Source organism: Corapipo altera, unplaced genomic scaffold, assembly GCF_003945725.1.
Source record: "Corapipo altera isolate COAL_440 unplaced genomic scaffold, ASM394572v1 74, whole genome shotgun sequence".
NCBI lineage: Eukaryota > Metazoa > Chordata > Aves > Passeriformes > Pipridae > Corapipo > Corapipo altera.
This window is the reverse complement of record NW_020884934.1, coordinates 4,096,231-4,122,970: the sequence shown is the minus strand read 5'-3', so window position 1 is coordinate 4,122,970 and position 26,740 is coordinate 4,096,231. Positions and strand designations below refer to the sequence as shown.

General features: G+C 38.7%; 1 protein-coding gene across 2 annotated transcripts in view; it reads right to left on the bottom strand.

The window, feature by feature from the left end:
• Positions 1–7,245: 7,245 nt before the first annotated feature.
• EPHA3 (EPH receptor A3) overlaps positions 7,246–26,740 on the bottom strand; it is a 205,013-nt gene continuing 185,518 nt past the window's right edge. Inside the window, exons 14-17 of one of the 2 annotated variants that reach the window (XM_027660003.1) lie at positions 25,972–26,121; positions 23,843–24,036; positions 12,340–12,495; positions 7,246–10,934 (exon numbers count right to left, since the gene is read on the bottom strand). In XM_027660003.1, the coding sequence (XP_027515804.1) occupies positions 10,829–10,934; positions 12,340–12,495; positions 23,843–24,036; positions 25,972–26,121 (606 nt within the window). In that variant the 3' untranslated portion in view covers positions 7,246–10,828. The remainder of the gene's footprint in view (positions 10,935–12,339; positions 12,496–23,842; positions 24,037–25,971; positions 26,122–26,740) is intronic. The other variant, XM_027660004.1, reaches the window with a different exon arrangement.

Genomic DNA, 26,740 nt, shown 5'->3' with positions numbered 1-26,740 from the left:
CTATGAATCATTCTCTTATAATAAAAATAAGATCTATTATGACCTCGTGGAGTCAGGGATCTGAAGCTTTAATTGCCATAATCATCTCCCTCAGTTAATGCAAGAAAAAGAAAGGTTACAGGTAAGTGGAGAGGTGAAAACCTTTACTCAAGCCATAGGATTCCTCCTTCAAGCTTTTGGTCATTGCTGATACACACTGTAGTGAGAAAGGTCCTTGGGATGCAACATTAAATGATCTTTAACAGAATATTCTTTGAACGCAAATTCAGCAAAAAACCAATGCAGTCAGCAAACAGCATAAAAATAGTGTTTTCCCAGTACCTGAAGAAATAAGAGTGAAATTATTAGAGCTGCAAAACCACTTATTTTCACTTACAGAGCAAAAACTCACCAACAAAATCAAGTTGTTTGATTGATTTTAGTTTTTATTAAGTCATCCAGGCCTGCTACAGCCATAGTCTCCTTGTTAAAATCTACTGCAATTTCATTTATTAAACATAAAAACCCCCATACAAACCCATGTCATATTCTTAAATTTCTCAAAGTTACAATTGACTTGTAACAAAATCCCCCAGTGCATTACAAAACAGGGCTGTCAAGTCATAACAGCTCTATTACAGCTTCTGCTTCAGTCTCTGCTAGTCTTTGTACAGACTGCCAAAATTTTCACCTACCCAAGGGAAGTTATATACAACAACAGAGAAGAGGAAATTGTCCTCCTATGAGTTGTTCTCTCGCTGAACAGATTGCAGAGGTCGTTCTCTTGTTACTGAAATGGTGAGGGTGGAGGGCTGAGGGAGAGGGAGAGAAAAGCCACTGACGGGCAGCAGGAGAGCAATGTGCAATTGTGGTTTTCCCCCCACTTTGTGACTCTCACAGTATGTCAGTGTTTTGTAACAATAAACAGGCAATGGTGAGCAGCCCAGGGGCAGAGGGACCACGCTAGGAGGGAATCATCCCTGATTCAGGCATCAGCAATGTTAATGTCTGCCTCAGACAACTCCAGCAAGTTTTGGCATCTGCCTGTGCCCAGCATACCAGGGAAATGGGAACCATGATAGTCTTTTAGTCCAAAGACTTTTCAAGTGTAGGGGTGGGAAGAGCTCTGTGACTCCAAGTGAATCACATAGTCTGAAGAGATCGAGAGGTTTTCTGCCTCAGGCCATACTTCAGTACACCAAATGACTTCTGTGAGATCCCAGACTATTGCTTTCTTAAAAAACTTGGGTGACAAACATCTCAGAACTGCTTTTACTGCTGATTTTGAAGCACGGCTACCGTCCAAGTTAAAATTTCTGAATTATTACCATCACTGTATTTGTTTTCCTCTTTGCTGTAATTGAGTCATTTCTACCCTTTGTACAAAGCTGACTTAAGGCACATTAAGAAGTTTGAGCAGAAGGGAGAAAATTTCCAGTTATTAAGCTATAAAGTAGACCTGAGATTTAAAATACAATGACAAAACCAACATGAACCAAAGCTAACAAGGCATTTAGAAAAGTCTGCGCTGCTGCCTTGGCTTTCCTCTCTTGCTGAGTCACAACAGATATAAACAGAAAATGAAATGTAATGAGTTTCAAATGATGAGCTTTTTCCTTGAAATTCTACCACCATTCACTTCTTTGCATTGCCAAAACTGGCAGTGTCCTGGCAAGGGCTGGGGAGTTGTTGTGCCAGGTGCTGGTAACCCACCTGGAAGCTTGACACCGAGCTCCTGTTTGCAGCCTGAAGTCCCCTACCTTGCTGCCTTCCCCCAGAGCTGCTGCTTTGGGCCCTCTTGCAGCTGGGAAGCAGTCCTGGAAATCCCAGCCCCGCAGTGAAATCGGGCCTTTCAGATTCCCAGAGACTGTGGCACCACTGTGTGTGATGTCACAGATGTGGTGGCTGGGTCTTACCCCCAGCTAGCAGGAGACTGTGCCCACACATTGGTGCTTCTGGCCCAGGAAGATCAAAACAAAGAAAAAAACTCACCCCAAAATTAACAGAACTTTTTTTTTCTTTTCTTTCTCCCTTTCTCATTTTTTTTTTTTACCTCTGAAGTCTGGATAAAGCGTGAGTGGCCTAAAAAGAAAAATATGTGCACATTACTGTAAGCTTATAATGGTAGCAATAAGTCTCAGGGGTGTTTCTTCAAGCTGCAGTTGGACTTTTACAATACGCAGAACCCCCTTTTAAGACATCTCATTCTGCTTTCTCACAAATGCAAAGAGCTAGGCAATTATTGAGAGGCTGGAAATGCCACAACCCTTAAACGACACAAGAGTCAATATATTTTTCTTCCAAGAGTCTTACACTTTTATGCTCTGTAAAGAGATTTATAATGCACTGTTCCCATTCCACATCCAAGACCCTGCACAGCATCTCTGGGGAGAGTGGTAACTTCAGCCCTATGTCCATCCTCTGCTAAGGCTAAATGAAGGAAACAGGAATGCTCCCCCTGAGTCCTCTGCTTCTGCCTCTGATATTACTGAGCTCGGTATTTCAGGGACACAACCAGATACTTTTTTTCTCTTACTCTCCCACTGGAAAATTAATCAGCTTCTCATAAACTGTAGGTGAAATTTCTGACAACTCTTCTGAGATTTTTCAGGTTCCTTTGTACTGGAAGATGTAGTTTTTCTCTGCAGAGTAGTGGCAATGTCTCCCTCACGATACAGGACTAACATTTAGCTTAAAACATTAAGTGGATTTCATACAGCTGGTAATTCATGCCCGTGCAATTTTTATTTGTTAACTATTTTAAAAATATTTTTTAAAAATATTTTTTAAATGTTTTAAGAATACTTTAAAACTTTTATAGCTTCAGTATCATAGTAACTTGGACCATCTACACATAGACCTGTCACAGCAAACTCAGTATGTTTTACAGTGTGACAAGAACACTTACTTGGAGAAAGAAGTCTTGATAAAATGATAGAATAGTAGAATTAGGTTTAAAAGTTTCCTTTTGGGAAAGCCACTGAGACATTTTTGACCATTGATTCATTTCAAAGTGTTTAATCCGTAATTTTAGCACTCCCTTAACAGGCACTTAGCAACAAAAGGCTGTAGCCAAAATCATCACATGGTCTCATTAAAAGGCCACGTAACAGCTAGTGATTGACTTTACTAAAGGTAAAGATTTGCGCTGGGGGAGATTTCCTAGGAAAGGGATTCCTCTGAAAAGGCACCTAACAGATACCAGTGAAAACTGGTCATTGAAGCAGGGAGACTGCAGAGAAAGGGTTCTTTGGTTTCTTCAATTCTGATTGCTGGCTGGTGCCACAGACAGAGGTTTATTTCAATTTGATCTTTATTTTATATTATTTTATATTTGTTTGAAGGAATCTAATTATTTCTTTGGCTTAGTAACAGTTCTTTATACAGTCCATGGCGGGGAGGTGTTCACATACACATTTTTGGTATCTTTGATAGGCTTGGTCTTTCAAGAAAATCCTATGAAATCTTATATGAAGGGGAGAGCTTATATATGAGGAAGAGTTAAAAAGGGGCAGAAAAATAATTTTTCTGTGGGCCAACTCCTCTCTCTCCAAAAACCCCCATGCACAATGACAGAAGTTGGGAACAGAAGAAAAATGAATCAAGTAATGACAGAAGATTAAAAAAAAAGAGCCAAGTCAAATACTTAAGAAAATATCAATATCTAAATCTCAGGAAGAGATTTTATTTGTTCATATTGTTTCCTATTTCCATTTGAGCTCCTTGGCAGGTAGCCCGGTGCTCCATCAGTTTGAAGAAGGGAAGTTACAGTATCACATTGTTGTAGGGATTTAATTTTATTGCTTTGCTATTACAATTAGGCAAGTATTAACTAAGTTAATGAGGCGTGAATTTTTTTTTTTTAAGTATATAGAAGTGAGAGCTCTGAGTTAGTCCTCAACTAAATCCCAACAAAAAACCTTTATGAGAGTGAAAGAAAGAGATTAAAAATAGTTAAATAATAAAAGCTGATGCAACTTTAAAGGGGCACGCTAAAAGTTGGGAATCGTTAGCTGACAACCAGCCTGAGGGGAAGCTGCATGTTTTAGCAGTGATCAAACTTGCTAAAAAATATCCAGGTAGCTGTGCAAAAAGCCACTCAGTGTCTGGTGGGATTCACATGGATAAACTTGTATGGCGCAAGATCAGAAAAGGGAAGCGCAGCAAGGCAAGCAAAAGTGAAACTCCTGAAATACTGCTTTAACTCTAGAACATCTCCTAAGTCATCTCCCATCCTGATTTTTGGGGTTTCTAGGAGGTTGGTCTGTAAGACACAGCAGATGGGGAGACGCTTCTGCCAGCACAGGGAGGAGGGATCAGGACGATCCTTGGTGGGGACACCAGGGGACAGCAGGTACCAGGGAAAGTCTGCAGGAGAAATGCAGTGCTGGGACACACAAAACTTTTGTGGTTTGAGCCTAATTTTGGGCCCTGCTGAATTTCATGAGCTCTGAGAGTAGGGAAAGTGAAAGGAGTGAACCATCCTGTGAAAATAAAATGCTTCAAACTAAACTATACCAAAGCACTGTTTTCTGCTGGGTAGGGGGGGCGGCCAACAGAAAAATTAACATCAGAGATGCTTATTTGAATCCCCGGTCAGACTGTGGCAACAAGCTACCTGCTCTTCATTTTCTTGTTCATTTAAACAAATAGTTTTTAACATTTATATGTTTTTTCTGGCTTCATTTCTGCCGAGTACCTTAATATTAAATGTTTTACTCTGTGCTCCCATGAACACAGTGAGACTGAACACTCAGTTTTTTGTCCTTGCAGGCGTTGTGCCAGGAGGAGAAATCCAGCCCTGTGGTGAGGGCTGGGCTGATGCCTCAGGAGCGTTTTGGGATGAGGATCACAGCATTCCTAAGGTGGATGCTGCTTTGGCTGAGGCATTGAAGAGGCAGCACCTTCACAGCTGCTCAGGGTCACTGAGGCGTATGTACTTTGCCAGCTGAGAAGCAGCTTCAATGTACAGCTACAACATAGCTTCTTCTGGGAAAAATGCATTTTATATACCCACAGGTGCTGTATGAAAATGATATCTGTGGGTGCCCAAGACCTCATGTTTGATGCTTTACACACAGATGTGCTTTGTTGTTGCTTACACACAGCTTAGTGATGAATCAGATAAAAACTCAGCACCTGCTTCCCTAGATCCCCAAATATTAAGAATAAAAACTCTGATTATTTCAGACCCTTTTGCAAACATACACTTCTTAAAGGCTGGCAAACTAAACTCAGAATTAATTACAAATCCACGGTGAGTAAGCTCACTGTACTGAAGAAATTTAAAAGCTGAACTTTCTAAGAATATTAGGATTAACTGGGTAGAAGAAGAGTGGAGATAAATGGTATTTTTACCCTTATGTGGATAGAATAGAGTGAATTAAAAGATTTCTAATGATCCTAAACAGTGGGCCTCAACTACCTTCTTAAGTTGCTTGACCTCATCATCCAACTTCAAAGTGATACAGCAGTGGTGAACCTCAGTTGTTCAATTCTAATTAAAAGCAAATAAAGACATTTGCTAACCAAATGCGTCTTTAATGAAGACAGTAGTTGCTTGATTGCAAAAATTCAAAACATAACCTAGTCATGCAGTAAAAACATTTGTATGTGTGTATTTTATGTCTGTTTCACAATTAGGAATCCTGGGAGTCAGACAGAGTGATTGATGTATTCAGGTTTGCAGAGTCTGAGAGATTTGCTATAGCAACTTAAGAGACTAGTGCAGGGGCAGCTACTGCTTATTCTCTTGGAGGAGTCCAGGCAACTGGAGAAGAGCAAAGATCATCTTCAGCTTTAAAAAGAGGAGAAAAGCAGAGCCAGGCAATTACAGAGTAGGTACGCTAACCTCAAATACCAAAAAGATATATATATCTCACACAATACATTTCTAAGCAGCTGGAGGATTACAACGTCTTAAGAAACAAACCAAGATTTGTCAAGAATAAACAAATCATGTCAAACACATCTAATTCATTTCTGTGACAGGATAATCTAAAAAGTAGTAGATGTGATTTATCTTGTCTTTACTAAGACTTCTGGTGCTGTCCCACATGACATTCTTATGAGCTAACTGGGGAAATATGGGCTATTATGAAATCATTTTAATGTGAAAGCAGAGTGAGCTGAAAAATTCCGTGTACTGAGTATTCTTCCTTTATCAGTTGTTGTCTGGCCATCTGAAAAACACAATGAAGAAGCCAGGAGAAAGCTGTCCTTTGTGTTTTGTGCTGTTCACCATTTGCATTAGTAACCTGGAATGATAAGCATGTGCATGTTTATACGTGTGAATGAATCAGGGCCACGAGAAATCTTTCTAGGATAAATATTTTTAAATAGGCAAAGTAAAATTCATTAAGAAATACCAAAGATTGGACGAAGGACTGAAAAAGGAACTGAGTACACACATATTAAATGGGGAATTACTGACCAGGCAGTGATAGTTTGGGAAGGATCTGAGGAATTAGAGTCGCTGAGAAAATGAAAGGAAGTCAATAGTATGGATATTTGTCTGAACTAACAGGAGTGGCACATGTGAGACAGCAGAAGTAATTGATTTCATTTGGCACTGCTTGGGCTTTTAGTGGTATAGATATCTAGGTCTGGGCATCATCGCTGAGAAGAAATGCAAAGTGGAAAAGCACCTTTTGGGCACTACTAAGAAAACACAACAAGCACATCCGAATTTGTGGAACTTATTATCAGCAATTTATCTCTTGAGATTTGGGCTGAAACAAGGTTCTGCTGCTCTTCATGTCAATGCATCCTACTTGCCATTCCAGAACTGGCTGCGAGTACTAAAACTGTTTTACAGTTAAGGGAACAGTTATAAAAACACCAATAGCCCTTGTGCCCTTTAGGTTATAAAGCAAACACAATGTCCCAGTAAACATAAAGGGACAGACACAGGTCAGTGTAACACAGCTGCTAAAGTGAAAGCTATTCACAGTGAAAATGGTTTGTACACTGCATAGTTTAGACTCTCAGAGCTGCTTCCTTGTCTTTCAAATATCGCATTTATATATAAACCCACTCATTAGAAGTAAAAATGACACCATATGTATCCCCTACAGCACAGCATGAGTCACACCAGTGCTAGGAAGAACAAGTGGATCTCAGTCCAGCTGTTGTCATTTAAAGTCAAGTCCAATTCTGGGCCACTCTTTTCTGTGATTCCCATTTCTATTGAAGATACCAAGAAAAATGCCAAAAAAAAGTATGTTTCACCTATGTCCATAAAATTTATCAACTTACAGACTCCAGGACAGGTATGTCATTCATTCTTTTTCACCAATGAGCAGAGCAGAATACAAAAGCATGCAAAATCATTTATGGTACAGAAATTACTCTGTAAATTCAAGGAACTGGCAAACATCCAAAACACTCCTATTTTTCTAGGGAAAGAATTCCTGAGTGTTGCATGTTGGTGTTTTTGAAGACCCTGTACTCCTGTGAAGCATAAAGAAACAACCTGGTGGGGACATAAAACCCGGGCTAAATATCTAATACAGATACTCAGAGGCAAGAAATGGTCATGGGGTTAAATTACAGTAAGCTGTGGGCTATTTTATTTTGTCCAAAAGTACATCTTTTACTCGATTCAACATAGTAATAAGATGAAAAGAGGTCCACTGGCAAGGGAGGAAAAAACCCCAAAATTTTGGAAATACTTGACACAACTAAAATAAATGACAGCTTTTTCAATATCCCATAAGCAGGCTGTAGAAGATGATGATTTTCAGTATCCATGGAGAAAGTAAAGTCTTTGAAGGTCAGTTAAGCACAAATGCTGGTCTGTTTAGTTAAAACCTGTACTGCTTGTTTCTTTTAATAGATAATATAGGTAATATCTAGCTTTCACTCTGAACCCATGCTTTAACACTCAGAATTTATCCATATTTAATTACAATTTTATCACACTAATCAAATAAATTTACTTTGTCCTCCAAGCAATCATCTCAGTATTCCAGTATGTAAAAAATACTTTCATTATGTTTATTATAAAAATATAAATGTTTCCACTACAAATCATTTTACATTAGTAAGAGGCCATCTACAATTGCACAATATATAATCTAAATGAGTAAGTAATGCTTTGAAATACAAGTTAAAGTAAATACATATTGCCAATCAAATCACATCTATACATTGCTTATTGAATGCTAAGTTACAGCACAAAAAACTAGATATGTTAACAGAAATAAATAAAAATGGAAACTATAGTTAAAGATACAAAACCAATAATAGGGCATGTCATTTTATGAGCAGTTGCCTTTTGCTTGATGTCAATAAATGATGCAAGTCCTGTATAGGAAGATGGCCACACAAATTCTAGTTTCTCTACTCCACAATGAAGAATTGTACACTGCTATGTATACATATGTACACAGGGACAGGGAGTATAGGATGCTTGTAACAGAGGCCACTTACAGTATAAATCAACTTCTTGACAGGGAGAGAAAAAATAAATGTATTTTAAAACTCTCTACTAACAGCAAAGAAAAGCAAAATTGAATCTCTTTTTTTTTCTCCCAAGCATCAGTGAGATTTAATCTTTATGCTGAGCATGCCTAAACAGTGGGCAAGGAACACGACATGATACATGACAGGAGGAAATTGAAGGTGATTGGTGCAAAGTTTTCAGTCATCATCTAAAACTCTAAGAACTGGTTCTGGGTTTTCAGGAGTGTTTCACAGATGTCTGCCCCCCCAACCCCAGTCCCCTTGCTCCCACCCTCCAGCAGCAGAATGAAGCTGAAGAGAAATGTCATGAGGAATGTGTTAAAAAAGCTGTCCCCACACAGATAAGGTTTGCAAATGGATTTTGGTGACTTAAATTCACTGGTAGTGTCTGATTCAGAGCAATCTTAACCTGAAGAAAAGAAAGATTCTGAATGAACTAAGCAAGGGAAAACACAGCTTTTCTCTTCAGCATGCTGCATGTAGCCATAGATCGTGGCAGATCAAGAGAAGTGTTCTTTACATCTTAAATGCTTTATTTTAATTTCCTTCCATTTTTCTTTTTTCTTTTTAAATTTCAACTTACTTTAAAATCTATTCATTTTTCTTTCAGAGGGTATTCCTAATTATTATCCTGCGAGTGTGTTTCAAATCCAGTCCTTTACAGTTTGCTTACTGCCAGCACTCATGAGGAAGTCCCTAATTCTGCTTCTATTTAGTAATGTCTGCTAAATGTTGTGTCTCTATGTTTCATAAGTCCTGGACCCAGAAAGAACAATTTCAGCCCTACAAACCCGAGAAACTAATTCTTCCCTAAGCTTAGGAGTTGGGAAGCTAAGTGGAAGATGCTGAAGATGGGGGAGGCCTCTCACATCCCACCTCCCAATTTCCTTTTTCCACTGAGAGATGTGAATGCTTTCCTAAAGACAGGCTCCTTCCTGCTTTCTTTCAAGGAACAGGTGCCCAAGGGGCCTGTGCCAAAAATTCAGGTCCCCTACAGGATGGCAGCACCTGGACAGGGGTGTTCTAGATCAGATGTATGTAAAATTACAATCCAAAGCCCCACTTCACAGTTTAAGTCATCCTTTTAAACAATCTACTCCACTCTGGCTGCAAGTCATCACCTCAGCATAACTCCCTGTGGCTGTAGTAACACCTCCTAGTTCCCAGAACTGGGAGCAGAGCCTTCCAGATGGAATATCTCCCAGTGAACTCAAAAAGCATCATCAGCTAATGCAGGATGCAACAATCCTGGCTCTTTTTTTATATTTTCTAGGCAGATACACCTGAACACAACCTAAGAATAAGGGTCCTTATTAAGGCATGAAAACAGACTTTTGGGAAGTGAGATGTGCCTGAGTGGGGCAGATACTGATCTGCCCCAGACTGATGCACACACAAATGGCAAAACTCAAGCCTGGCTTAAAATACCACTCACAGCAAATGGAAGAAATCCCAACAAGTCCACATGCTTTGTCTACTGTCAGAGTTGGAAAAAAGACCATCTTTCTTTCCTTCTATATTTCATGTATTATGAGTATAAAATTATCTAGTAAATAACCCTCAGACAATTTCTCAGGTTGAACCAATGAAGTTTTGAAAACATTTGGCACTTGGCAATAATACAGCCAGGTTAAGGTATGTAAGCATAAATATAAACAATAATGGAAAAAAAACCCCAAACCAAAACCCAAAGAAAATAAATAAGCCTATTAAAAATTAAGACTTGTTTCTATTTAAATGAACACAGTTAGGCAAGGTAATAACATAATGGTGAAAATCTTTTGTCAACTAACTCAAAGTCACTACAAACTTTATTTCTGTGTTCCTTCCTGAAGCTGAAATAGCATGTTACAATGACATTATAGTAAATATGGCCAGGCAGGTTGTGAGGTATAGCCCTCTATTTTCCTTGCTTCTAAAGAAATAAAATACCTGTTACAGATCTCTTTTGTATAAAAATACTGCAAGTCTTTATTTCTTCTTGTTTGCTGTATAGATCAAATACACAGCTTATGTCCATGTTTGCTTTTTGTGTTATTCAGTCACTTAAAATTCAAATGGCTCTAGGTTTTAGTAAGACTGATTTTTACTTGGTAGAATTTTTTTAACAATATTTTTTCTTTTGAAATTTGTCGTCTGCATTAACAGTCAGTCAAGAGCACCCACCCTTTAGGATTGACAGATAGAAAACAAGTTTGCTCCTATTTTTAAGGCATTTACACTCAATACTTGAGTGTCTCAGTGGGTTTGAAATCTCAACTATTACGTTTCCAAAGCTGTTGCAAAGGGCTCCTTTAAATTCTGCTGTTTATCAGCCATCACTTTTGACCAGTGATGCAACTTTTCTCTGTTTTTCTCTCCTGAGCAACATCATTTTGGTACCTTACACAGGAACAGGGCTGTTCTTTGTGTGAGTTTCTAGAGCTTTGATACTGCTAATGATCTTCTTTTGAGGCCCCACAACTGTAACTCCAACTTTCTTCACGTCACTGGAAAAAAAGAGAAGAATTATTGTGAGTGAAATACTGTCTGTTTCCCAGCACTGATCTGAGCAAACAGCAATCAAGTTGCTCATTTTGCACTGGAGGAGCCTCCAGGTACAGTCATTTTGCTGAAACACAAGCACCTGTTGTGAAAAATACTGAGCCACTGTATGAAAATAAAAGGGGGACACAAAAAAAGAGTTGAACCTCATTTAGCCTTGTTGTGTTTGCTTACCTGGAGGAGAAGACAATGAAATAGTGTTCTCCAGTGATACAAGCATTGGGATTTTTGGGCAAAGGGTTCACTCCTGGGCCAGCCTCTCTAACACCTCCATCCCCCTGTCAACCTGATTGCTTTTCCTGGGCACTGCTGACATTTTCCATTATATTCTGAGCCCTCTGAATGTTCCTCTGAACTCTGCTATCAGCATTAAGACGTAGGGCTACATGGCTAAGCTTCCAGTGTCCACCCTGTCTTTCACCTCTTGTTTGTCCAGAAGGTCCATTCTCATTGTACCTTGTACAACACAAAGTGGTTTCACGCTTGTGAAGGGCTAATTAACCAGTGGCTCACAGGAAATTGGGCATTCCTAGAGGATTTCTGCATGTCCCCAAAGGGTAATTGTTATAAAAAGCCATTAGCACCCTTTTTATAGTTGCAATAATACAGTAATTAATGGCATTGATGTGTTTAATTGTTGGTACCACAGCTGCTTACTTCTTCATAACTTGTGTATCCAGCTAGCCCAGCAAGGAATTAAGATTTCATTTGGCCTTAACTTCATATCTGTACTTGATGTATTTTCAGGTGCAGAAAGAATAATACCCTACTCTCCCTTATCACTAGAACAAAGGTGGATTGCATTTCAAATGTAATAACATTGTCAGTTGTAAACTTCCAACTGTATCATGTTTAAATGTCAAAACTGGAGGCAGGAGGGAGTTCAGCCCATGAATGATTATTAACATGCAGGAGGAAAACAGTTACAGACAGTATAAACTATCTCACATGGTTTGATGGAATATGGGATGGGCAATAAAGGAAAAGGTTGGCACATGTACCAGCTGTGAAGAAATGCTCATATAAAAGGCAGAATATAAAAAATCAAGAGAGAAACTCCTAAACTGTGAGCAAAATAAAGTGATGCTGGTTACCAGATGATTAATGTGCTACTATATCAAAAGAAAGAGGGAATTTCCTTGTCTTTATTGAGAAAAAGCTATAGGACCATGGCATTTGCACAGGTTTCCTGCAGGTGTAGTGAACTACAATAATTTGCTTTTGTATCTTTAAATGCAAGAACATTTTAGCTAACAATTGGTAACTCTGTATAAAAACGCTACTCTTACTCTTAAACTTGTACCTTCAGCCAAAACAGATGATGAAGAGCCACAGCCCATTCCAACTTACTCTGTAGAAATCTTGGCTATTGTGTCACAGGAACTGTACTCCACCCCCGTGAAAATGTCCTTGCACTGCCCTGTCCGAAAACCATTGAGCCAATCCCCTGTCGTACGGAAGGCTGAAATGTCAATGTTGCTTTGGTCCAGGAGAAGATTTGATGGCCTGAAATAAATAAAAAAGGAATGCAATGAAACTTAGAGAGCAGGGATACATACAGATTTATTTTGTATCTGAACTTAGATCTAAACAAGAGCTTCCAGGCTGGATGGGGCTTTGCTATTCATCTGTGGAAGCTACAAATGAACTGTACTGATGCTAGCAGCTCTGACAAATGCTGTGTCATCATCACGCTTAAGAGCACCAGCCTCTCATGCCTGAAGCATCACCAATTCATTAAATGCTCATTTAAACAAAGCATTAACAAAGACAAGACTTAGATTATATATGTGTGATTCACTTAGTCCAAAGCAACAGACAAACGATGCACACTCTAGGCTCCAAGTCGACCATGTTGGTAGAATTTACTCATATCAAATATTCAGAATATTGCAGCCCACTGAAAAATCCTAAATGCTGCTACTAAGTTAGAAGCCCAAATAGTAAAACACTAGTGGTTTTAAAAAAATAGTACCAAGCCTAAAAATCAAATGTTAAGTGAATGTGTGAGACAAATGTAATGGCATGAGACTTGCACTCTGCAGTGCACAGGGGCAGAAATAAGGTTTGTTATAAAATACACTCAGTCAAATGTAAAATGCAATTGCCATGCCTAGTTTAAAGCTGATGCTCACTCTGAGACTGAAACTTCCACAGGGATATCATACAAATAATTTAGAAGTGAACCAAATCATCCTCTGCCTTTGAAATTAATGTGATGCTCATGAAGGATTCTGAACTGCCATAATTTGTATCCAAGTTCTCTACTAGAGACAACAATGAAGAAATCAGTAAGAAACACAAAAAAAAGCAACAGATGACACCAGAAACCTGCCCTGCCCTCAAAGCACTAAAAAAGGGAAAGCACAGCATATCTGCACTGACACGAAGACTGAGCTGAGATCAGAAGAGGCAGCACACTTCATGTACTGTTCTCATGTTAAAACCATATCTTAGACACCTCCCTGATATCCAGCTTTAAACACCCTCCAGTTAAAGGCTCAGGCTTGATAATCATGCCCAAGATAATTTTAATCAGTAGCTATAAGGCCTGCATTTTGTTGACTACTGTTTGGCCCACGAAGAGCTAATGCTTTTTATTTATAGTTTTCTGAGTATACTGTCTGGAATCCCAAGACATTAATTAAGAGTATTTATGAAGTGTTCTTAATGATAAAGTATGGATTTTTTTTGTTTCCCAGCCTAGCATGCTTTGTTAACTTAAGTTTAATAAAACAAGGTCTGACTCAAGAATCACTAATGAAAAAAAAAGTATAAACAAGTTGAAATAGAACAGGTATCTAGGATTAGGAATTAAGAATGGCCCAAAAGAGCTTTTATGTTTATTACTTGGATCAAAGTATCCTCATGACAAAAAAATATGACCTAATTTTAATGCAAGTGACCTCAGAATAACCGGCACTGTAAAGTATCATTTTTCTTCTTGTAGGAATCCAAACAAAAATTAGTTACTTTCCTCCTCAGAGAGGACATCTGGACTGTTTATCAATGAAGAGGAATTTGCCTTGCTACGAAGAGTCTGTGATGTCTCCTCACATGCACCAAGGGAGAGCTGGGCTTTCAGAGCATCTGCACGCACTGGCAGGTTTTTTCCCCCGACCCAGCCCCAAGACAGAAGGTCTGAACATGAAATTTATGGTCTGGGTGATGTGCGCCATGAGCTCACACTTTACTAGACAAATTAGACGGGTTGCAATCCGTGCAGCTGTAAACGAAGTCCCGCAGAGTTCCACCTGATCTTTTACAGCTTTTCATAAATCAGTACCTACCAGTTTCAGAAGAGAGCCATTAAAAAGAAATCATGGAAATTACATGTTTGCTCAGGGGAAGTGAAATAGAACATTTCTCTAAATCTTTTCTTCTCTCCCCTACTTTTTTTTTTTTTTTTTAAACTCTTTTTACTTTGTCACTTTGACTATGATATACCCTAACATGCCATCTTTCAACAGCCATGGAAAGAATTTCTATCCTGTTCATCCTGTGTGCCTGTCTACACAGTTGTATTTACTGACATGTGCTGCCTTCAAAAAAAAAAATATCAGCAAGACTCAGGTTAGAGAGACAAATTTAGCAGTGAGATGCCAGTTACAAAATGCCCTATTGCTGAAAGCTTTCTCTGGATGTGCCCATTACTTTAACCATTGGAATTAACCTTTGAGCCATCTGCAGCAGTGAGGAGAACCATAGTTTATTATCATTAGTACAGTTTTTTGTCACAGCACAGGGAAACTTTGCTGTGCTATCTGGTAACAACAAAGACTGCTGAAAACATAATTAGAGCCCTTCCTGATAAAGCATGAAAATGTCATCTCTGGTTGGCTGCTGCCTGGCAAGAAAGAGATATACAGTAACTTGCAAAATCCAGGAATTGAGACAAAGAAAACAAAAATGTCCTGCCACTCCTCCTGCACGAAGGGTGGTATTACTGCAAATACACAGAGGAGTTGTCCACATACAATCTTTGTATTGTATCCACTTTGTATTGTAGGAGCCCCTCTCTTTCCATCTCTTCCTCCAAACAACACAACCAACCTTCAGTTTTTTAATCTGGACTTTCCCTTCCACAGTCCATTTCTTTTAAGGGGGAAAGCATTTAAAAAAACATAAAGTAATTTCCTGTGGCAAATTTTAGGTAATTAAAAGCGGATTTTGTAAAGTTAAATTGCTCCCTGTGAGGGAGCAAACCTCTGAGCCTCGTTTGAACACACTATGGGCTTTATGATTATGGCAAGCTGAGGCACAGAATTCGAGTCTAACAAGAAGGCCATCTCCTATCTCAAGAGAAAAATAGTCTCAAAAACAACAGGTGGCATGGAAAGCAAATTTTAGTTTTATCTTCTACAGCAATCAGAATCATATGTGTGTATCAATAGGAGACTAGGAAATAAATGACATGCCAAGGAGAATTAGAGCTATTATGTTTACTTGATTATCCCTGGACCTTAAAGATAAAAGTGTCTGAAGTTCCACTTCTTCATGCCCATTTTTACAGTATTCTTAGCAGAATTTGTAACTTGGTCCCTAAAAATACAATTCAACCCTTAGGGTGGCACATTTGCTTTTCCCAAGGGCCTTCACATGATGCTTGTACACTTTCCAAATAACAAGGTTATCACTAATCTTTGGAGTAAAAAGAGAGCTGGAGAAATGAAGAGGGGTAATACAAATAACCAAAGGAGAAAACAATGATAATACACCTCTCTAAATGTCATTCTGGATTTCTTGTTTTCTAGTTCCATGTTGCCTGTTGGTAAAAAGAATTTACCACAGCTTCCTCTAGAATAATGAGCAAATAACATTTCAACTGCCCCATAGGTAAATCCTTCAGTCTTCCCTATTCCTTTTACTGCCCCTCAGAACATGCTTTTTAAGGGGCTTATATCTTTTCAGCATCCCGGTGGGGTAATAAATCTTATGCCTGGGTGTATCAATGCTCCTTAATTTAATTTTTCCCAACACCAAACCACTGCAGGCAAAAAAATATCAGCGCATTGCTGAAATGCTTTTCTTTTTCTCATTATATAGCCTAAGCTATGAAATTTATTTTAAAGGTACAGAAATACAGGCACATGGTCATTTCTTGGGATGTGTAGCTGACTGACAGACCCTTAACAGCAACAAGTCATTACTGTTAGAACAGTCTATAGGGTCTTCAGAAGAGGAAGAGAAAAATGCCTCAGAGAGCTCTTAAAATGCTTTTCTGGCTCTTTGGTGTGAATGACTTGCCCTTATAGCTCATATTTGGCTGCGCTGTAAATTTCTACAGACTTCTGCTACAGAATGAGTGGCATCAGGCAGGTTCTTTTTCCAGCATTTCCAGTACGGAATTGCCATAAACTCTAACGAGGGCTCTGTGTTGTAAGGGCTCTCAGCACAGAGAGCTGAGAACAGCAGAACAAAATCCCTCACAATCACAATAAACAGCAATCCCTCACAATAAGGCCACCTGTTGATCCAGCTGAATTACTATTTAAATATACATTCAAATATACCCAACTTGGTCTGCTGTAAATTCCTGCTTGACTTTCTCCAGTGGAGTCAAATTAGAAGTGTGAAACTGCAAAGAGATGTTTTAATGTCCCTGTTAACTGTGAGCCCCGGCAGCTCCTAACTTTGAAGGAACAATGAGTGATTCGTGTCTGCCCCAGGCTTGATATTAATGACTGCTGGGAAAATCAGGTGAAAACAGGGCATTTCTGTCTCTTGCTGCTAAACAAAGTCCCTAAAAATCCCCTCAGTCTGACTCCTGGATTCCCTGCACAATCAAACTATGTTTAGACACCAAGGAGTATAATTTACTGTCTTCTTCCATTTTCCTTTGTGATTTGTAGTGAAAGCTTTTTTCCCCCTCCATGAATTCACTATTTTATGTTTAACAGGCTTCAGAGAGAGAGAGCTAGTGTTGTAGGCTTACATTACTTGAATTCTTTCAGAGCAAGCAGTCTGGTTTAGGATAGAGATTATATTGTTGCTGGATTTTAAATGAAGCTTAAAATTTGCACATAATCTTGCTCTATACAGCATTTGGCCGAACCCAGACATCCTGACAACCACAAAGCCTAAACCCTCTCTGAAACCTTCCAAGTAAAACTGAAATCTCCTTCCTTCAGCCCCTCATTCTGGAAGTTCCTAAAAGGGAGAAACAAACAAACAATATTACAGCATGTCAGCAATATATGTCAAGCATCTGAAGCCATTTGACCTGAATGACGAAAAAAGGGAATGTTCAGCCAATACAAACAGACATTTTTTTGCAAATATTTTTGTAAAAACAGGGCTTGAATTATGCTGCATAAAGGAGCAGCCTGAATTTTTTATTTGGCCTGTTCACTCTTCCTTTTTGAGTTTGATTTTCATAAATATCCCACCAAGCTAGAATACCAGTGTGTTTCACTGAATCATTTCTATTTTAAGTGGAAACAAACTTTGTGAGAGGCAAACTACAAATTTTAAATCGCAAACACTGCCTCTGGGTGCTGGAGAATGACACCAGAGAGGGCAACACAATGACAGGCAACAAAGCACACGTTTAGCAGTGAACACTTGCAATCAATTATTCCCAAATCACAGGTCATCTAAAGACTGCTCAAGGAAATCACTCCAGCAAATAATCCAAACAACACATCAAATTCCATAAAATCAAGGTAGGGTTGTAAACAACTTGCTAACACATCAAAGAAGGTATGAGGAATTAATTATTCATACACATTTTTGAACACTTGTGTTTTCATCAGGAAGAGTAACTGATCCTGACCCCCTAAATTTTCTGGGCTCCATGAGAAGAATTTCAACTGTGCTTTTTCTGAAAATAAGTGACTTTCTGGTTTTTCTAACCTTAGCTGTAACAACAGTAGTAATACTTGAATTTTAAATGGAGAACTTCTAAGAAATCTGAACCCAAATCTGCCTGTAATGCTGTAATGCTGCTGAAATAATGTCTTTTTTTTCCCCCAATACAGTTACATAGTGTCATGAATTACTAAAAAAGGATGTATTTTTTTGGATTAAAGAAAACCCACATAAATGCTCACAGATCAATTTTTTATTATTTCCATAGTCAGATTTGCTGCTTCCTCACCGCAGAACTGGAACTCGGAAATGAATGGAAGACGTGAAATTTGAATAATAGTATGGGATATACAGTTTTAGGCCTCTGAGTGAAGTTCAAGGAGGCAACTACACATTTTATAAGCTTCAGTTCCTGAGTCTTCAATAAAATCTTAAGAGTTTTTATCCATGTACTTCAACTGTCATAAACACGAAGAGTAAGATCAAGTTGCATATTCATTATTGTAAATCAAGAATAACCCCATTGAACTTGTTGAGGTAAAAGAAGAAATTTTATTTCAGTTAAATTTTATTTCAGTTCTATGCATAGAAAAGGTGCATGCATAGTTAACATCCATCATGATCTCCACTTTGAAATTAGCATAAATGTAATCCTATTTTTTTTTTTTATAAGCAGCATTATTTCTACAAAAATCTGGGTTGATTTCCCTATTTTTAATTAGTTTTTCCATTTGTATGTCTGTTCATAAATCCTACATTTTGCAACACACAACAAATTAAACTTTGCTTCAGAAGTTTCTAAACTTAGGAACACAGAATCAGATTTTTAATGCTCTGAAAGCAGGTTAAACCTAAAGACTGACTGGATAGCAGTTTGGCTGGTTGATTCAATGGAATCAAATGGCTTTACTGAAGCTTTCTGCCTTTACTGAACAAGTCTTTTCCATGGATTCCATACTAAAGGCAGCTCCATGCCAGGAGAAACATATGTGGAATCCTATTAACAACTCCTGGTTAGCCTATAACACCTTCATCTTCAAAGATTTGTGGCAAACTTGCTAATTAATTCTCCTGTGAGAAAGGTAATTTAAATTTCCAGAGAGATAGAGAAGTTAGCTAAACAAAATAATAATTTTTAAAAGCCCCAGTAAGGAAGCTGCCTTTGAAATAGATGAAGTTTTGACATTTTCCAGAATAAAATGAGGTCCAACAGATTTTGCAGAACGATTCACAGTTGTGTTTCCAAACTGAGAACTGTTCACAAAATTTGAAGTGACACTACCTATAGCTTATTGATAAGCGGACAAAAATCATCAGATGATTTTACAGAACTCCATATAAGCAGTAAGACATGTCAATGACATTGCATGTCAGATACTTGGTCTCAGATATGAACTGAGAATAAAGAACTGAACGATAAATGCCCCATTAAAATCTCCTGCCTCTGAGATCCTCAATCTGCAATGCGAAATAAGCAGCGTTTTCCATGAAAACCCAAAGAAAGTATCAAAATCTCCAGCTGTTAACTCTGAGCAACTTGTAAAAATGATTTTTTTTTACACAGAAGACTATCAGCTGTTTATTTTCTGTATTTGATATATGAGACAAAGTCTTGCAATTCTGAATTTAATCTAGCTATTAATATAGCTAGAAATAAACAATCTAGCTATTAATATAGCTAAAAATAAACAAAAAGACACTTAATAGAGAAATATCCTGAATTCTCAGATGCTTTTCTCCCCTTTTTGGCAATATAATTCTTTCCTCTTCTCTTAAATATGTGTTTGCAGTTTAAAGAAACAACAGCAGCAATACCTGACACTGACTTTCACTTTACCAGAAGCTTATATGGAAACAAGAGCAAATACAGGAGCAGGTTGAGGTTTTTTTGGTGCAGATTGTGTCAGTTTTGCAATCAATCAGAGGCCTGGCAGAAATTCAGAATTTCTAAAAGTCACATGCTGGAATTAGAAACAATTTTCAGGGTTTTTTTCAAATGCTTTTTGTTGGCAGAGGCTGTGCATTAACTGGGTATTGCTGTTTTATAGTGGGGTTCATGAAGACTAAATGCCTTCAATCCCACTTACATGATAGATGTGAACACACATAGAAACTAAAGGAAAGCTGCCACAGCATCTGAGTTGCCTGAATTCTGTATCACTACCCTTATACCTCAAGACCATATTATCGTCTGACAGCTTAATTCATTTTGGGATACAGAAATGCTTTAAATATATTGGTGATCACACAATATGTTTTAATTTTTTTTAATTGTCATGTAAGATTGATATACATAAAATTATAATATACATTGTAACTCTTGAGAGCTATCATATATATATTTATATCAGAAATATAAGTGAAAAAGTATGAAACAGAAAAGAAAGAAAAAAGGTATGAAAAATAAAATTTCATGAGTCCGTTTAAGATTTGTACACAAAGTATTTCCAGTTGCATGACTCAAGTCACATTTCTTCCCCATACAAATGAAACAACAGCTAATAAGCCCTTTCAGACCACAGTCTCACCAACTTGCCAGCAGGTGGGTGGAGTGATTCTGACTCTCCAGCTTGAGTTAAAAAAACTTTCCATCTGCTTTGTATCTGTAAGAAATGCTCACAAATGTGAAGTAATGCACAGTGGACTAAAAAAAAATAAGCTCGAGAAGAAAAATAATGAACCTGATCAAAACTGGAAGAATTATGAACTCACTTCCACCCTAAAGATGTCCAAGGACTCTGTTAGAAAAACGAACATCATGTTCAGAAAACAGGAAAGAACAGCAAGACATAAATCAAATAAAAATATCATGAGACTGTGCTTTAGAAAACCGCAGGATTTGTACTGAGTTCTGTTCCTACTGTCCCTCACAGAGCTGGTGAACTCCAGGCAGCCTGAGGGACAAAAAACACCCATGTGCCCACAGTCTTGTTAGAAAGAGCTCAAGGTGGCCACCTGATTAAAAAGTGAATTTTGACAGGTAAGAAAGAAATCAGCCATACTCTGTACTTTACAAGGAATAAAAATAAGGAATTTTCAAGTGAATTTGAGATGAAACACAACACTAGGAAAGGTATTCTATGCTGAGGCTACAAAAACCCTTTTGTCAAAGTAAGGTTCAAAAGCACATAGAACAGTCTGCAAAGTGATGATCAATAAGGATAAAAAACATCCCCTCGGGTATCAAGAAATTATTAGATGCTATGGAGTAGCCTGAAGGGATAGAAAACTGAAAAGACTGAAAAGGAAATACAGAATTGAAGGCTCTGACTCCTCTCCTCTATTCCTATGAGGTATTAGTGTAAGACATGCCTGGGCCGTGCCCTGGAATCAGATGTACAGTCAAGCACATCCTTCAGCTGAGGTCAGTTAACAGCAACCTACCCAGAGGACAGGGATATCCTATGCACCTCCAGCAATATGTTTTTAAATAGGATACAACAGTGCTGTATTTTAAACAAACATCAGCTCTAAAATCTGTAAGAAGACACAGGTTTTGCATCTGCAACAGACGTCATCAGGTTAAACATTTTCCTTGACCAAATACATTTTGAACACCTACAAGCATATGGTGGGCATAAAGCTCTAGCATTCCTCCAGTAGCACCACAGACATGGGTAAAAGAGAGCTGGGACCCCTATAATTTAGATTAATTGCTTATTATGGGTAGGAGGAGACGTGCTACGGGAGTGCTACAGCCTCAAATAAAAACTGAGAGCAGCCATTTGAGCTGGTGCAATCCCCTGAGCCCTGGGGGCTGAGTCACTGAGTGCTTTACCCCTGCAGTGATGCCTGTCCCTCTCTGGTTGCTGACAGCAGAAGAGTATTGGCAAGAATCCCACTATGTCTCCTTCTCAAGGAGCTGCCCTGACGCGCCACCCTTTGGTATCAGTTACATATTTCTGTACCCAAGGCTACAGCAAGACCCAAACCCATTTTAAGTCTGGCTTCTCATTTTTCTTCTTCAATTTTCTCTGTCAGCCTGTCAAACAGTGGTGTTGAACCTCCAGTGCTCAGTCCCTGGCCAGCAGCACCACTGGCTCCTGTTCCCTGCCAGCTGTGCCTCTCCGCAGGACATGGATGGGGTGTAGAGCTGGATGCAGCTTCTCAGCCACGTCTGAAGTTTGAGATTAGTCTATTGTGACAATGGTTGTGACCCAAATGTGCATAGGACTGCCCAGCACTCCTCATTTGTCATTCTTGATTGTATTTAGGGATAGCCTAGGTTGACCTGCAGACACTGACAAGAGTGAGATGGAGAGGTCATGGATCACACGTTCCCTGAACTGCAGTAAAGTCCTTCCTAGAGGGGCAGCACTTGGAATCAACCATGTGCCCATGACCTGCACCCCACAGTCCCCTATCTGCCACCAGGGAGTGAGGAGCTGCAGAACGGGAGATTGCACTGCTTGGGAATGCATAGGGATGTAACAGTGGAAAGGCAGTCGGAAGGAAGGAATAAAAATCCCCTTTGACGCTCTCCTCCTCAGAAATGTGCTCCATATCAAGGTGAAAGCAACAGTCTGCCACAAGGAGCAATTCACTGAGAGCTCAGCTAAAGCAGCTGTGAGAAGTTCCCTGCCATGTCAGCAGTCTCCTTCCCCATGCTGGGCCATGAGCAGAGACCATGGCATTGTGTTATGGATGTGGAGCCTCTGCGAGCTGTGCCAATAAAGAACATAATGAAATAGGAGCAAAGAGAGTGAGACAGAGGCAGGAGAGAACAATATCACACTGTGGAGCTCCTGCACAGACCCCAGTAGGTGCAAACAGTGCTCAGACTGAATTTGATCTCTACTAGAGGATATCAGCTTTTCCTGGCTATGAACAAGGTAAATGGAAACTATGGTTCAACATTGTTTTCAGCTCTGCTGTGGTTCAAATCTGTAACTGGAAGGAGAGTAAACAGGGAACATTTTGCTTCTGTTTGGAACACTAAATATGCAGATTGGTTTCTGCAATCAAATCTCCAAACCAAAACAAGATAGTTATGATTCCCAACCCCCCTATTCAGCAGAATAGCAGAATTGCTTCTATAAGTATGTTGGTTTACTATGTGTTAAAGGTTCACCAAACAAATTATTGAAACACAATTAGTGCGTAAGCCACATTCTCTCAATATATATTTTTTCTCATCTCTGGAGTGGCAGAAGGAGGTAATTATAATCGTCAATCTCCAGCTCAGGCTGCAACACAAAGCCAGGGGGCAGGGAAAAGGAGGCAATTTTACATCTTTTACATCACTTCAGTGAGAGTATGACATTTCGCACAAAGCAACTCACTTTAACCCTACTTAACTAAAGCTCCTCTTTCACCACATCCTCGTTATGCCCTTAGGTGTAAACGCACTCTTCAACTGCTTGCTCTCAATGAGATAATTCTTATCTCATTGGAGTGAAGTTCCAGAGTGTGTTGAAAAACCAGGATTAAAAATGAATGTTTTTAATACAATTAGGAATACTGCACAGGTTGAAAGTTAATTCCTTGTTAACACACTGATCTAGCAGGGAAAGTAAGTTCATTTTTATGTCTGTGAGTCCTACTGAAAGCAAAAAGATTATTAATGAGATTAAAGTTAAGGTGACTTGTCAGAGAAAAGCATAAAAGTGTATTTGGACCCAACTAAGAAAGTTACTTAGGAACATGGCCAGCTGTAACCTATGAAATACTAGAAGCATTTAAAACACCACGAAAGGTCAAAAGGAAAAGGAAGATCCCATGATGGCCAAATCTGGCATCTCTATTTTTCTCAAAAAACTCTGCCCAATCTTACTATGGGTTCCATATCTCTAGCATAAAAGCTTTTCACAAATTGGATAAACAATAGCAAATAATTAATAAAAATAACAGCAATAATAAAAATGATAACAACATCAAATCCTTCTCCCAAAGGAACAGCCAGGAAGCACTGTAGCCTTCAAGATTACAAACAGCTACAGTTTAAAGTTGAAGAGGCAGCAAACAAAGTGGATAAAGTCTAATTATGGAAAATGAAGAAATCAAAGATGTTTATGTATGTGCAATGTAAGATGTAATATGTCACCTTGCTGCTGCATTGGTGATTATTTTCAGACTGCTGGGATTACGGATCAGCTTGTCCAGGATGCTGACAATCTGCTCAAACTTGGGTCTGTTGTTCCTGTCTTTCTGCCAGCAGTCCAGCATAAGCTGATACAAGGCAGCTGGGCAGTCCATGGGAGGTGGCAGGCGGTACCCTTCATCCACAGCCTTAATCACCTGCACAAAGAGAAAAGTTTTTGAGAACTTAAAGGCACTTACACTGACTCGTTTTTATCAGTTCTGTGAGCATTAACGTGGACATTCTGTGTTTAAACAAATGTGTTTATTCACTAATTGTCTCGTCTTGCGATGCCTCTCGTTTATCTGCAAAGTAAACCAGGCAGCAGATTAGACATAGAGGAAGGGGAGTTAAGATACAGTGTGTGACATTGAGGAAGGTGAGTGTGTAGAAAGGATCTCCAAAACTCACACTCAGTTGAACTAAATCCATAAACAAAAGCTGCAGTTAGTGGGTGCTTGCTTAAGTATGCCAAACTTCAAAAGGTCTTGAATTTCTCTCCACTGATGACCCTTAGCAGCACACACTTCTCACATTCTCCAGTGTACAGTGCACCCAAAACACCAACCGAATGAACAACCTACCCTGCAGAAAATCAACCTACCCTCTAAGGAGACATCCTGAACTGACAGACAGAAGATCTTGGGGATGATCTCACAAGGCCAGAAAATATCGTTAAAACTTAACTGAAGGAAAACTATTCATGTCCTACTAGGCAGTGCCAGCTCAATTCTTTTATCATTTTCCCAGACTGATAAAATTTGTCAAGATTGTCTATAATTTTTAAAAATTGACACATACACACACAAAAGACTAGTTGAGAATTTACATTGTTCAGAAGCTTTTTTCACTAGTACCTAACACCTCTTGATCAGGCCTACCCCAATGGATTCAAACTAGAAAATTACAAAGCCATATTCGGTTAATCTTTCGTTTTTATCTGGATCAGTTAACTGAAAAGCAGGACAAACTATTCTGAGTCAGAATAGGGATAGGAAAACAGTTTATGGTTTAAGCAGCCATGAAGGAGAGGCACATAAATAGGTTAATCCTTCTGTTTCTGATTTTAATGTGATATTCTTAAAGGCATTCCAGTGGTATGTCAGCCCATGTAACAGGATATATTAATCTCCATAAACAATAGAGAAAATGTTCATGACCATTTAATAGAAATACATTGTTTTGTGCAGAGACCTGGATTCCAGAGGTGCATTCATTTGAAAGAAAGTTTTCTTCTCTTTTTCCTTGTTTAATATAATGTACTACAGAAAATATCTGACTACAACTGTTATGGACTTTTTTTTTTTTTAAATTTAGGGCCAGTAACAATATATATCAGCTCCCTGGAGAATCTATTTGTATTAATAACTGCACTTCAGAAAATTTGGTTCATAAGTAACTCCCATGAAATAAATTTAAAATTAATAAAGCAACAGAAAAAGAATCAAAAATAGATATATTAAAAATCTTATTGGAGGAAATGTTATGCTTCTTTTAAAAATACTGGGAGAGATCCATTAATCATTTGGATTGCAGGCTTGGGCAGTTTTACTAATGTAACAAAGGAGCCTGTATTGGAAGTCGTCTAATCAGATCACTCTACTCTTTTTTATCCATTGATTATTTCCAGAAGCATTTTGGTTTCATTAAACTCTTACTAGAAATGCTTGGCTTCTCTTTTTCACAAGTGCCAAGAGCAATTTATTCTGTGTATTTGACATTTACAGAAAACTTCTCCAGCATATTATATGAGTGGAACCAAAGAGGATCAACAGAAATTTAGGAGGGCTTTCTAACAATAAACTAAGGAATGTAAAAGGTAATGACCTCATTGCAGTGGAATTCTTTGAATCATCCTACAGAAAATCACCAGTGTGATAAAATTCTCTATCAGAGCTCCAAAATACCCTGCTATAAAGATGATGGCTCTTTGTTAAGTTCTAATGAACTTCTAGTTGACCAGGGAGTGGAGATTTTCATCTCCAGATCTTATTCAATCAAAATCTCAGAGCCACCTGGTTTCATTATGCTTCGCTTCCCTTCACAGCTTGATTCTTTATTTGAGAACATCACTCAGATAACAATAGACTTACATCTTGGTTGGACATCTCCCAGTATGGTCTCTCTCCATAAGACATCACCTCCCAGAGAACAATCCCATAGCTCCAGGCATCACTGGCTGACGTGAACTTCCGATAGGCAATGGCTTCTGGGGATGTCCATCGGATGGGAATCTTGCCCCCCTGGAAGCAGAACAAAATAAAATAATCTACAGCACTGCAATGAATATGATTTTGCATGATTGATTATTTTATCTCTGAGATTCTCAATTATCATTATATTGGTGTAAAAAAACCAGTGTAAGCTGGGGAGTGTTACTGCCATTTGTTATGAAAGCATCTGGGACAATCTAGAGCATAAAATACATTACACTGCAAAATCTACTGAAGCTATAGATATATAGCGTAGTATACATACTGTATGCACTTACATATATATAAATGTGTAGCATAATATGCAAAGGTAAGAGTAAATGGTTAGCTAAGTATGGTTGGTTTTAAGTTCTAAAATGTTTGTAAACTGGCACTACAGTCATACAACATTAAAGATTGAAAAACCAGTACACGGTCCTTGTTTATAACCCAAGTCCTCTTGCACAGCACAAGAGGGCTGGATTCGGGTGCCTGTAAGGCATTCAAGGGAATTCCCTGTGGGTGTGGAACCTGCTTAGTTTCACCATATTTTCACCCCGTGTTTTCTGGGACATTCAAGGAAAATGAGGGGCCGTGGTGTTGCTCTATTTCACTAATGCCAAGTCTACAATTGCACAAGGCAGCCACTGTGACCACAGGCACAAATTTC